We start from the raw sequence: 13,930 nt of genomic DNA on the forward strand, positions 1-13,930 counted from the left end.
ACAGAATTCAAGCACAAAGCACTTTTCTTGATGGTGTGCAAGTGTTCTAATACATGAAGAAGCTGTAGATGAATCGTGGCAGACTGGAAACACTGTGCAATGTGTTGGACATCTGTTGGGTTGTCACAGTGACCAGGAACATGAGTAGTAAATGTTCTGCGGTACAAGGACAAAAACGGTCCCAAATGTCAGTGGCACCCTTAATACAAAGCACTGGTATCTTTTGGAACCAACAGATATAAAGATTAAGATGATTAATGTCAGGGCTAACATTGTGGCGTTGCAGGTTAAGCCGTTGCCTGCAACGTTTGCATCACATATGGGTGCTGGTTCATGTTCCAGCTGCTCCACTTCTGATCTGGCTCCCTGCTAATGTGCCTGGGAAAGCAGTAGAGGATTGTCTAAGTGCTTGGGCCCCTGCACCCATGTGGGAGACCCAGAAGAAGCTCCTGGCTTCAGCCTGGGTTAGCTCCAGCCATTGAAGCCATTTGGGGAGTGAACCAGCAGATGGAAGATCTCTTCCTCCCTCCCTTTCACTCACTGTAACTCTGCCTTTCAAATAAAAAAATAAATAAATCTTTTTTTCTTTAACAAAAAGATGATTAATGTAGTTTCAAATGGTATTTAAAGCCTATGAAGGCCTTAGGAATAGGTGAAAAGCCTTACTTCTTCAGGAGTATCTTTGATCAGTAGTTTACAAATGCCCCTCCCTCAAGGTATCAGTTCTGTTGATTCATGAAAAAGCAGATTAGAACAAAGGAATGGGATACTGAAAATCTTGACCTAATCTGAGAATCCCTGGAGAGTGTCTTGCAGAACCTGAAATTAATGCTTCTCCATCCAGTTTTCTAATGCAGAAGCCGCCCAAGTTCTAAATGATTCCTTTGTAAATATTCTCAGGATTGTCTTGGTGGTTTTGTCACCCCTAGAATAACCTGGGGGGAGAGGGTGTCACATAAAGAAAGATGCTACAAGCGTGCAGCATTTGCCCTTGGCTTCTAACTCAATCTTTAATTTTGTTTATGAGCCAAATACAAAGTTAGAGCTGGTCTTTGTTGAGCACCTAAAAGGAGAAGGATGGTGACAGGATATGAGTCACAAATGAAAAAGCACAGTACGGAAAAATGTCTGGAAAAATACCATAACCCAGAGGTGCCGAGTGGGCGGAATAATGGCCTTCACTACGCCAGAATGGGAATTCTCAGGCAAAGCGCTTACAGGGAAATCACAAGAAAAAGAAGACTACACTTTTTGTTCAATGATTTCCTATTAATTGTGATGTAAATTATACGGATATGATTTTGACAAAGAATAGCACTGTTTCTGAAAAAATAGTGGCTTATGTGCAAAATATAAAAATGCATTAAGAAGAAAAGAAATGTTATTTGGCATCATAAGCACAATAAAGTCTGAGATAATGGCTTATGATTAGGTAAACTTTTGCATTTATTTTCCCTGTTTGGCTCAGATTTTAATGATGAAGTCTCGGGAATAAAATATTTTCCAACCTCCACATTTGTATGGAGTGAGAGGCATTTTTCATAAGTAATTCCTGATCCTGACATGACATGTGAAATCACCTAGCTTTAGCTATATTAGGTAAACACTGTTACTCTAACAATACCTTACGTTAGAAGATATATTGGGTAGCTTTGTTGTTAATGGGGACAGCTATCCATACAGGAAACAGCTAACAGTCAACACACTTGATTAATGTTGGATGGAATTCTATAGAGAATAAAATAGCCCCATTTTCTGAGTCCCTGGGGAACTTAGATCTTCTCTTAACTAAGCTAATTCCCAGGGGATACTAATTAAAGTCAACCAGACAGACCCTTGAGAAGTACAAATATCTGTCTTTAGAGGCAGCGAAAGTTAAAGTAATGTATCAAAGAAAGGTAAACTCAAAATGATAAAATTGAAGAAGAAAGAAGACAACTTTTATTTGACCTTGAATGTACTTCTTGTTCTGTAGAAATTTTAAAAAGCTAGAGGGTAGTTGTTTCTTGTCATTATACTGTTGCTGATTCTGTGGTTAGTTATTAATTTTATTTTTTATGATTCACAATCTGCTCTTTGAAATATGCCATATGCTCAAAGCAATTCAAGGATGACAACTGTCAGAATTACTCCAATAAAAATTGCCTAAATGAGGAAGATTTACTGCAGTCTGATATTTCAGCGGAAAGTCCCTCTTCCCTCCCCAGCAGCTTTTTCAGGCACTGTGAATCTCGCAACTGTTGTCTCCGTCAAAATCACATGGCTGTTTTGTAAGAACTTGTAAGACTTTTTTGTGTAGAATTGGTAACAGACCCTAGGCTAAGGGTGAATTAGCAGACATGGAAAACAATATAGGTGGTTATCAGATGGATTGCCTGCAATCAATATGTGAGTTCCAAGTCAGTTTTCTTAAATCACACGCAAATGTATCGACTTAATATGACAAAGTCTGCTCTGTGTATCTCTAATAAACATTAAATTGGACAAGGCCTGTGCCCTGGCAGCAACAAGCCAAACCAAAGGCAAATTTCTTTTTTCCCTGGGAAGATCTGAGAGGTGGACAGAATTCACCTGAGTGCTCCAATCAGAACACACTTTGTTCAATGTTACCAGTCCATTTATCCTTCATTTTGTTTCAGTCTATTTATTAATGCAGTTTCATTTATTGCTATTCATCTTGAAGAGAAATCTTTGTCCTTCTATAGAATTACACCAAATAGAATGTGATAAAGGGAACTTTCTTGCAATTATGATGTCGGTGCAGCCTGTCAGCACACGAGGGATGGAAATGAGTTCGGGGACAGGAGAGGGAATTCTAATAGACACCATGATACATACAATGAACGCAAAGATATCCTGAGAGAGAGACAGACTTGTCAGGCTAATCAGATCTTCCGCAGCAAGGTAAAGGCAGGAAGGGTAGCGCTAACCTTGTAAAGATGCTGCTGCTGCTCCTCTGACATCATCAGGTCGTGGCTGTCCATCACCAGGGACTCCATGTCAATCAGCCAATCCCAGAGCTCCTGATGTTCTGAATCAAAGTCCAGAAGCCTGAAGATAAGGCATAAGATGTATTATGCATAAATACAACGTAGTTGTTAAAATCTCATATTAGAATAATATATTCTTGAAAACCCATAATGTTCCTAGGTGATACCTGTGAAAAGAGAAGGAAAAAACAATTCTCTGTGTGGTTTCCACAGTGGGCAGAATAGGAACTTGAGCCTGTGACAACAGTCACTTCCCGGATTTTGAAAACATAATGTGTAATTCGGATGCTCAGAACTGAAACAAGCCACGACTGTTTCCATTTGCTAACCCTTTCTGGCCATTAGTAGCCATTGAACAAAATGATAACCATACGTCCTTGAAACAGAGCACTACCATTTAACAGATTGAGGAATGGAGGGTCCGTGGCTTTTGGAGGACATGTGGTCCAGAATTCTGGATAATGGCAGAGCCCTGGAAATTCAAACCCCTTTTGCATCTACTAGATTTTCCACAGATAGTCATCCCAAAAGATTTACCCTTAAGAGAACTAATTTAACTAATTTCTCTAAAATGATCACAATATACTTTCAGGTCCAAAATATTATTTTCAGTGGGAAATAACTCAATCACTTATCTGTCCCTCCGCTGTCTATCTGCCTATCTCCGCAAACATATATCCTACACTTATTGTCATGGATGAGTAGCTTGCATTTCAGCCTAACGCTCACAGATAGGCTTGAGTGACTCTGGTAAGCCACTGAGAACCAGTGGCAGATCCAGTATTAGACAGGTGTTCCCCACAGACATGTAGGAAACAAAGGTAAGGACAGGAAGTCAAAACAATGAATCTTTGAATAGCCAGCAATCATTAAAATTCAAAGGAGGATCACTATGGTTTTCAACAAAATAAATCATTAGAATAAGGAGCTTAAAAGGATTAATGTGATTCTCTATTGAAAGCCTGGTGCATAAGTAAAGCCTAGATTCTTCTAAAACACTGTGATCAGAAAACCAAAGTGAGGGATGAAAAACTATGACTTTGTCCTGCCCCCCAAAAATCATCCCCCTAAAAGATCTGCCCTCCTGTCAAACTGTAACTCAGCAAGACTCTATCAGTACTAATGAAGCAGTACCTTGAGGTATGAATCTGAATTTCTCAGCTGAGTCTTTTATTACTACCTTATTCCTGTCTCTATACATTAAGTGGCTGCTTTCCGAGAAAATGAACATCCACTTTTAATAACTTTTAAATTAATCTTAATAGATCTGTCAGAAAAATGTAAGGTGGGCCTAGTGATCAGGAGACTAGATAAAAAATTTCCTGTTTTACTTTAATTACTTTACCATAATTATAAAGATCCTTGATTAGGACCATAAGCACCCCAGGGCACAAACCATCACTGGTTAACATGTAGAACTGATTAATACATGTTTACTGAATGCCAATGATTGGTATGGTTTTTGTGGTCATACCTTCAGTGAGGGAAGTATGGTGGCTATAGCAGTGTGAGCGTGCTAATATACTTTCAGCAGAGTTGAGGATCTTTTTGAAACCAAGGTTCTGTATTTCTACAAGTGTTGGCAAGGCTGCTGGTTCTATTACATAGAATAGTAAGAAATTCCAGCACACATGTGAAATCTGGATTAGCATCCCATTTCAAAACAATAAAGGAACCAACCACTGTAACAGGGACAAATAAATCATGAGACTCTCTTTACTATGTGACCAATAATAACTGCCTAAGAAGGATTTGCTTTTGTTGTAAGTATAACCATCTAATATTACCTCTGCTTGGGGGGAGGCAGTGTTGTGGCATATGGGGTAGACCTGCAACCTGTGATGCCAGCATCCCATATGGGTGCTGGTTCATATCCTGGCTGCTCCACTTCCAATCCATCTCCCTGCTAATGATGTAGGAAGAGCAGTTGAAGATGACCCACGTGTTTAGGCCCCTGCCACCCATGTGGGAGACCTGGATGAAGCTCCTAGCTCCTGGGTTCAGCCTGGCCCAGCCCTGGCCATTGTGGTCACCTGGGAAAGTGAACCAGTGAATGGAAGATCACTCTGTCTCTTCTCTCTCTATAACTCTGACTTTAAAAATAAATAAATAAAAATAAAAATACCTCTGGACCAAGGGTCACCATATCTCTTTTTGCCTTCTCCCATATTTTAACCATGAAGATAGGGTCGGGTAGAATGCTGCCCACAGTTAGGAGAATATGATTCAGGAGACATTAAAAGTAAAGGGAGAAGGGAGGTAGAAACTAACTCCTTCTACCTCAATAGATTTGGAAAACTGGAAGAAAACAAAGGTAGAAAGAATATGTGTTCAGAAGTGCAGCCTCTACTCTCTTGGGCTGAGACCCAGAGGGGAGGCATGTAAGGCAGGCAATGGGAAAGCCAAAAACTCACGAATGTCAACTCCATTTCCTGCTAGGAATTCTAGGAGGAAATTGCTTTATACAGTTTCCTAAAAAGAAACTGGAGTCGGGGTGTTGTAGATAGAGACCTCTGGTTAGGACTCACTGGGTCATCTTATTCTTGAAGGTTCCTGAGAGTTCAACAGGTGAATTTGACAGAGGTACTGCCATAGCACAATGAAACCAAAGAGAGCCAGCTGGGCTTCTGAAGCCAGACCTCAGAGAGCTGGCAGGGCTAGCGAGGGCTGACATGAGGCTTAGTTATTAAAAAATAACACTGGGTCCTGAAAATGCCACAAACTAGCCCAGCCACAGACATTCAGGGGTGGCAACCTCATAATGTCCTGGTTAAGAAATCACATCAGTGAACCCAGCCAACTTGTGTTGAACCAGGAGACCCCAGTAAACGGAGAATTCATAATATCAAATAAATCCCTACATACTCAGTCAGATGCAATCTTGGAGAAGAAATTGGAGAGGAACAGTAAATTTGAAAATCCTGAGCATTGATCCCAAGAGGTTATTCCCTCAAGAGAATATTTTAAATAAATTAATTAATAGGTAAGAAAAAATGTGTTTTCTTTTCATACACACACAGTTTTAAAAAATAACTCTGATTATGACTAAGCAATTTTTAAAAAAGATTTATTTATTTATTTGAGAGGCATAGTCACAGAAAGAGAAGGAGAGACAGAGAGAGGTCTTCCATCTGCTGGTTCATTCCCCTAATGGTCCCAGTGAGTGAAGCTGAGCTGATCCACATCCGGGAGCCAGGTGTTTCCTCTGGGTCTCCCACATGGGTACAGGGGCCCAAGCACATGGGCCATCTTCCACTGCTTTCCCAGCACATTAGCAGGGAGCTGGATTGGAAGAGGAGCAGCCAGGACACAAACTTGCGCCCATAAGGGATGCTGGCACTGCAAGCAGAGGTTTAACCTACTAAGCCACTGTGCCAGCCCCTGACTAAGCATTTTAAGAGCAAGGGGTGAGTCTATTGTCTTTGTGTCCCCAGTGTCTAGTCCAGTGCCTGGTGAACAATGAGAAATGAAGGTCAACTGCAAGGGAAACTTCAAGAGTAGCTAATAGTATCTCAACCTCAAATACCAACACCAAAGCAACCAGTGCGATATGGACAGACTCCTCCCCTCACCGTAAGATTTTGTTTTCAGAAATTATAATAGCACCTTTGCTTACTTAAAATGAATAGTATGTACTGTGCCCTTGACCTCTTCCTCTTTGCTATGGTGAAAGGTAAAGGAGCTTTATGAACTATTAATAACTAGATTTTTAAATTTTTGTTTATTTTATTCATTTGAAAGACAAAAAGACACAGAGAGAAAGAGACAAACACACAGGGCTGGCCCTTTCAAGTGATTTTATAAAATACAATGTCCACTAGGAAAAATACCACTTACTAAATAGGAAAACAGAAAAGATTGTAGATGGGCGACTTTATCAATGGTAGCACAGAACTAGTTAGCAGCTCTCTATCTCCTTGAATGTACTGATTCTATCAGCTGAATTCAGAATCAGCTTCTTTTCCTGAGTGTCTGGGGGAAAACACCCTAATCTCTCTTTTAAAGAAGACAATAGAGGTAAGTGATACAGTGGCACACAGTTCAGAATCTTATGTGGGACATGAATGCATTTTAGAGGGACATATGTCTTCATAATATTTCTTTGTAATTGCGTGTGGGTTTATCATGTCAACTTAAATTCCTTTTCAAATGTAAGCTTGATGTTAAAAGGCCTGAAAGCACAGTTTTGATACTCTATAAATACTGCACTCTTTATGAAAGTGTTGGAAGATCAACTCAAATGTACTCTATGGAAGTGTTGGAAAGCAAACATATCACGAAAATGGGATTCTTTGTGATACTTTTCTTTTAAATAGTCACAGACCTGATCTTAAACAGGTTCACAGTAAAAGAGTTGGCAGTTGTTATAGGTATAATGCTCCCATTTTAGGAGGTTTAAAACTTTGATCATGTTACGGGGAAAAATTCTTTTATATTCCAAAATCAATTTTTGCTAGACAAATACACAATTATGAATGTGTTGATTTGGCCTGAGACTCTAACAGAGACAGACACAGGCTACAGAGAAATAGATGTGTCATTTTTTTTCTTTAGTGTTCATTTCTAAGTGTGGGTTTAACTCATATGGGTGATTGCCAAGTGAATTTCCCAATACCTTACCCACTATTTTTCTCTGCCATGTTAAGGTTAAAGAATATTCTAGGTGTGAGTATCATGGTTTAGATACCTGCATCCCACACCTGAGTGCCTGGGTTTGAACTCCAGCTCTGGTGGCCGTTTCCAGCTTTCTGCTGATGTCGATCCTGGTTTGAACGCTTAGATCTGTATTACCCACAGCAGGGAGCTGGACTGAGTTCCCAATTCTTGGCTTCAGCCTGGCCCAGCCCTGACCATCACAGGCATTTGGGGAATGAACCAGCATCTCTCTTTTCTGCTTAAATAAAATTTTAAAAGATTCTAGGGATTTTCAACAACAAAAAATAAAATATTACCAAGCTTACACTTAGTGTCATTTTTCGGCAGCTTGGATGGCAATGTATTATTTGTGAGGCTTGCATAGTTTAAGAAATCACCCTTGGTTTAAACCCTGATGGGAGTTATGTTTGACTAGCTAAGTGTTTGAATACATAAATGCATGCAGCCTTTGGTATTTAAAGTGAGCATCATTAACTCAACATTTCAACTTAAACTTTGCTTAAACGATAAAGTTTCACCCAAGTGAAATCAATGGAAGGTGTGTGTGAATATATGAGGTTTCAGCTTGGCTCACCAAGGAATCTTGATTAAAATATGCAATCAAATTTTAAAAATTATCAAAACAGCAATTATTGGTTGAAGAAAAGATAACATTAAAATGTCTTCACAGTTTTACTACATAAGGGTGGGTAGGTAGAAATATAATCTGTCTATGTATGTGTATATATATATATACTTAGGCCTTTAAGAATTCTTCCTTTGTATGCTTAATGGTTCATTTCACACTAACACATCTAAAAACACCAGACTGGTACCTGAAATACCACCTTGTCTATACTGGGAGTTCTATTAAATGATCCAATTTTCCTAGCTTCTTTAGCATATTGATTCTTTCCCCAAATATTCACTGAGTGCTCACTGTTCACATTATTTGCCCAGGGAAGTTTGCCTCTGGTTTTCAAAAAAAGACACTAAAAGGGAGTAGTAACAAAATCCTACAAAAATACAGTTTAAGCATTTCACTGAAGTAAAATACTAATAATAGATCATAATTTCCCATCATCCTCTACTCCGTGTGGCACACCAAGCACAGAAGGGAGATATAACAGTGGCACCCAGCCCAATCATAATGTCATTAAAGAATAAAATTTAGCTTTCCAGACATGGAATCTGATATGCACAGTTGCATGTAGAATCCCTTTCCACTCTAAACATATTAAAGTGTGGACACTAATTTACTATTTTGAATGAAAATTCATGAGCAAATTCCTCATGAGAAAAGCAGCTGCCTTTGCCATTAATAAATAACAAGGAATATGGAGTTCTTTCCATCAGTAATTTTCCCCATTCTTATATATATCCACATACATGTGAAAATGTCTAAGAAAATGAAGTCAAGCCTACAAACTTGTTAATAAGAGGCATCAACGTAATCCATAAAATTCTAGCCGCTGAGATTGTCCATGAAATTAGATATATCACTATAAATTTCTGTTTATATTTAGAGGATTGTTGGGCTATTGGGAAATCAAAACCCTTTACAAATGTGCACATAACACACTGACTTATGTTCTATTTAAGAAACTAGAAGACATTCTGAAAAAAATTTTTAGAAGCAATAGCTGGGAGAACAAATGAGGAAACTGTGTGTCATGATACAGAGCAAGAAATGTTTTTTTTTTTTTTTTTAAAAAAAAGATAAATCTTCCCATGTCATCATTTGTGTGCTAAGAAAAGACTGGATCCAGTCCTACTATCGGCAGGCTGGCAATTCAACCTTCTGTAAAATCAATGCGTTACTCCAGGCCTTGTGGGTATCCAAAGATTTAATAGGCCATACAGAATATTTACCCTCTGATTTGTGGTAGGAGGTAAACAATCTGGAACCAACTATTTTACACAATCCCTAACAAAAACTGAGAAGTAGAATATGGAAAGTCTCTCAAGATGACTTCATTTATCTTCTCCATGGAGGATGATCCTGCCCAGAGAGCACCATGCTCAGACTGATAGGTTTTAGTTACTTATGGAACTGTTCCTGATTGATACTCCAGCATCACTTCTGCAGCCCATATGAAAAGTATTGCCTTGGGAATTGTTCTTTTACAGGGATGTATTATCACAGATGCCTGTCTTCTCCTTAAAGAACTACAGGGGGAAAAGTCATCTTAAGTCTCAATGGCATAAGAAGTTGTTCTTTGGGTATCCATTATTTGCAATCTTAGGAAACTATGAATTCTATAATTAATGAGATCTCAAAATTCCTTTGGGTGTGAGATGCTTAGAGCCAAATCATAGTCCATCTGGAGGACATCATAAAATAGGCATTTTTCTTAGATATTTTAATTTTGCCTAAATGACTTCAAATGTTTACCCCATTTTATTGTCAATATTTTTGTAAGCTGACAGATATACTGTGGAAGGAGATGGAAAATGAACAAAGGAGCAAAATGTAAAGAAAAGGGTTAAGCCTTGCACACTAACATGAAGTAGAGTAAAACTCCCTTAGGTGCCTTCTCATCTTCCCTGTTAGCACCTCTAACCCTCTTCTATGGGGCCCATCAACTCCACAAATCAGTACAGAAGTGCATCTTAAGTGAAGAGATCAGTCTATCTATTTATCTATCTATCTGTATCTTTCTATTTGATTTCACTATCAATTCTGAAGTTATTTCCCCCAGAAAGAAATCTCTCTGGTTTGCTTTTTGTTGGCTGCTGGCATGGTTGGCATTAGATCACTGAAGTGGAAGACTGTCTAGGTCTACAATAAGTTGAATGCATTCTCACATTAAAGGGGTATAATATGATGGCCCTAAATGAATACATGTCTACCACTAAAGCATTTTGTTTGTTTGGTTGATTGGGTTTTGTTTTAAATTTAAGAGGCAGAGAGATGGACAGAGAGAGAGGAAGTTTCCACCCACTGATTCATTCCCCAGATGCACACAGCATTCATGGCTGGGTCGGACTGAAGGCAGGAGATCAAAATTCCATCCAGGTCTCCCCCATGAGTGGCAGGGACACAACTCCTTGAGCCCACACTTGTTGCTTCCCAGGATACTTACCATTAGGAAGCCTGAACCGGAAGCAGAGCTAGGACTTGAAACCCAAGCATTCAGATATGGGACAAAGCATCCCAACTGGACTCTTAAATGCTAGGCTAAATGGCCACCTCTGCTTGGTTCAGCCCAGAAAACCCTATTCTAATAGTCACATAGTGGTCAGAATATCAGTTACCAAGAAGTAGCCAGGCACTTTCTGCTACTTTTGATATTGTGATCTCTCTATTTAACAATACTGGAGTACAAAAGAAGGAGTAAAAAGGGCCTGAATTGAACACTAATCAGTAATTCATGCATTGAGGTAGGGCAAGAGTCAGGAGAAGGAAGTAGAAACAGAAATAAGGTTTCTTTGGGTTGTCTGGTGATTTAATTTATCTGTGAACAAGTTCTCAACATTGGCAAATAAAAAGATAAAACTTCATTCTATGGTTAGTATTTTCCAAAAAGAAGACATTCCATGAAGTAATGTTCCAAAAATATCCATCAAAATGATTGTGTGTGTGTGTGTGTGTGAGAGAGAGAGAGAGAGAAAGAGAGAGAGAGAGAGAAGGAGGGAGAGAGGAGAGACCAACAGACAGAGAATGAGACTATAAGAGAGTAAGAATGTTCATCTAATTGTAGAGATTAAGTGAAGAGATCAGTCTATTGGCCTATCGCTCTAGAAAAAGCCAAAAAGACCAGAGAAATTCAGGGTGATTACATCCTTCTTCAAGTGGTTATAGTCATTCAACATATCTTATTGATTAATTAATTTAGAGAAACAAACCTGGTTCTTCAATCCAGCAACATTTTAAATAGTGATCTCTTTGTTTTCACTTGTCAGTATCACTTCTCTTTGGGGCTATTTCAGGTAAGTTATTGCATGCGTTTTCACAGTGATCCAGAAGAACTTCTTTTCCTAAAGGAAAATCAACTCCTCTTTCCTGCCAAATTTTAGCCTTTTTCCCACTTAAATTTCATTTCATTCAGCCTGTTGTGTTTTAGAATAAGCTATACACATATATACACCTATTTGGATTTGGGGAGAAGATTTATGCTAAAATTTTGCATAGTGAGGAGTAAATTACTTCTATATTCTTAGAAACGAGGCATAAACTTCAACTATAACTTCATTTGTTGACATTGCCCTGATCCCTCACAGACAGGGGAAGGATGGCGTGTAGCTGATGAAAAAGTCTCTTCTAGAACTTCCCAAGAGCAGAATTCCCTAAGAACTTTCGGAGCAACCCCTCCTAATCCCAAGAAGAAGTCAGGAATCATCTCTAATCCCTTCTGCTTCAACAACATCAAAGTATTCATAAGAATCCTCAACACAGACCCACCTTCTCTACACAGTTCCTAGCTGGTGACTGAAACCCTCCCCCTTCCACTACCCAGACCTCTTCTAATGGATAAAACTAATGCACGTTTTAAGACAGCTCAACAGTTTCCTTCTTCAGTGACCCTGTCCACCATCAGGTAACCCTCCTTAGTATTCCCAAACTCTTTATCTTGAATTTTGTTTAATTTTTTCATAATGATACATCTAAATCTGTCTCTCTCCCTCTCTCTCCTGTCTGTCCTTTCTCTCCTCTCTCCATCTGCCCTCCAGGTTCTGTGGAGATTCAGTCTTAGGTATGTTTTTCATTCCCAGCATCTCACACCATCCCTTGCAACACAGTTGTTGCACAAAAAAAGTATTAACTAGGTGTTCACGTGTCTATTATATTCTAGGTATTTTAGGTATTTTATTAATTACTGCATCTCCTTGCTGCAAAAATACACGACATAGAGGGGGATAATGATTCCCACTTTGTAGACTGAGAAATTGAAATTTAGAGAGGCTAAAAATCCCAACCATGGTTGTACAGCTAAAAAGTTGCAGAGTGCCAACTTGAAGTTCCAGTCTTAATTTTTAACCCAGTATGTTATCTCTCCTCATTTAAGAAATTAGACTACAGTGAATTTAGGACAATCCCTAAAGAGAAGTATTACTTTATAAGTTAGAAAAAATTCTGAACAGACCTAACACATTTGAATATCTAGGATCAGGAGCTTTTACCTATAGCTTCAAGACAGGAAATAAAAGTCAAATGTAGTCCCAAATTCCTAATAATGAAGATACCATCTGGAATTCTTAATGGTAGAGTCCTTATTTTTGGAAGCTTTAAATGTTATAGGAGGAAACAGTCCAGCTGCAATCAAAATGTTTGCATTATCCATGGTGTTTAAAACAAGCATTCTTTAAAGACAAGATTATGTCCACCCGGGGACTACCACAAGGTAAGCTCCTAGCTCTCTCGGCCCCTCTGCTCCCTAGTCATCACACTGTCCTTGTCAATCACTTCTGAGCTCCAAACCCACTTCCTGGACCTTTCCACTAGAATGTGTCACAGACCATCAGGAGAACCATTCCCAAACACTTAGCTTCCTTCTCCTCTTCCTCATTCCCCACCTCACTGAATGACATATCCTGCCAGAGTGCAAAAGCCTGAACACTGGAGATCCATTCTTAAATGTTTGTTTATTATCATTTTATTTGCAAGGCAGAGAAAATATGTGTGTGTGTGTGTGTGTGTGTGTGAGAGAGAGAGAGAGAGAGAGAGAGAGAGAGAGAGAGAGAGAGAAAGAGAGAGGGAGAGAGGGAGAGAGGGAGAGGGAAAGGAAGAGGGGGAGGGAGGGAAAGGGAGTTGGAGAGGGAAAGAGGGCTATCTTCCATCAGCTGGTTCACTCCTCATATAATCCCAACAGCCAGGGCACTGGGCCAAGCTGAAGCCAGGAGCCCAGAATTCAGTGCAGGCCTCCCACATGAGTTGCAGGGACCAATAGACTTGAGTCATCTACCTTTGCCTCCAAGTGTGTGCATTGGGAGGAAACCTGATAGGAAGTAGAGAAGCTCGGACTCGAAAGAGGCCCTCTGATAAGGAATGCAGGTGTCCCAAGCAGCATCCTCACCACTGTGCCAAACCCCTGTTTCAAACGAGAAGGTCTATTCTGCAATACTCCTTCCTCAACACCCCCAGTCACTCAGTGACCAAGGGTTGTCACCGTCCTTTCTTTGTCTTAGTTCTGGCTCTGTTTCTCCATTGAATGATTAGATTTGCCTCTTAACTGAGCACTTGTCTATTCTTCACATGCCTATTGCTTCAAATTGTCAATCCAGCCATTTGGATATCCTTTAGTGCTTCCAGTTATTTTAGCATCTTCTCTGAGAGAAACTCTCTTGTTGTCATATTTTTAAAA

The 13,930-nt window shown here is 39.4% G+C and overlaps 1 protein-coding gene across 16 annotated transcripts in view; it reads right to left on the minus strand.

The window, feature by feature from the left end:
• The window catches only part of AKAP6 (A-kinase anchoring protein 6), a 633,025-nt gene that overhangs the window by 134,648 nt on the left and 484,447 nt on the right, over nucleotides 1-13,930 (minus strand). For all 16 annotated transcript variants that reach the window (XM_051822153.3, XM_089309798.1, XM_051822154.3 and 13 more), the window contains one exon: nucleotides 2,931-3,051. In XM_051822153.3, coding sequence (XP_051678113.3) covers nucleotides 2,931-3,051 — 121 coding nt within the window. The remainder of the gene's footprint in view (nucleotides 1-2,930; nucleotides 3,052-13,930) is intronic.

Source organism: Oryctolagus cuniculus, chromosome 12, assembly GCF_051225735.1.
Source record: "Oryctolagus cuniculus isolate XC-2025 breed Fujian yellow rabbit chromosome 12, ASM5122573v1, whole genome shotgun sequence".
NCBI classification, from domain to species: domain Eukaryota; kingdom Metazoa; phylum Chordata; class Mammalia; order Lagomorpha; family Leporidae; genus Oryctolagus; species Oryctolagus cuniculus.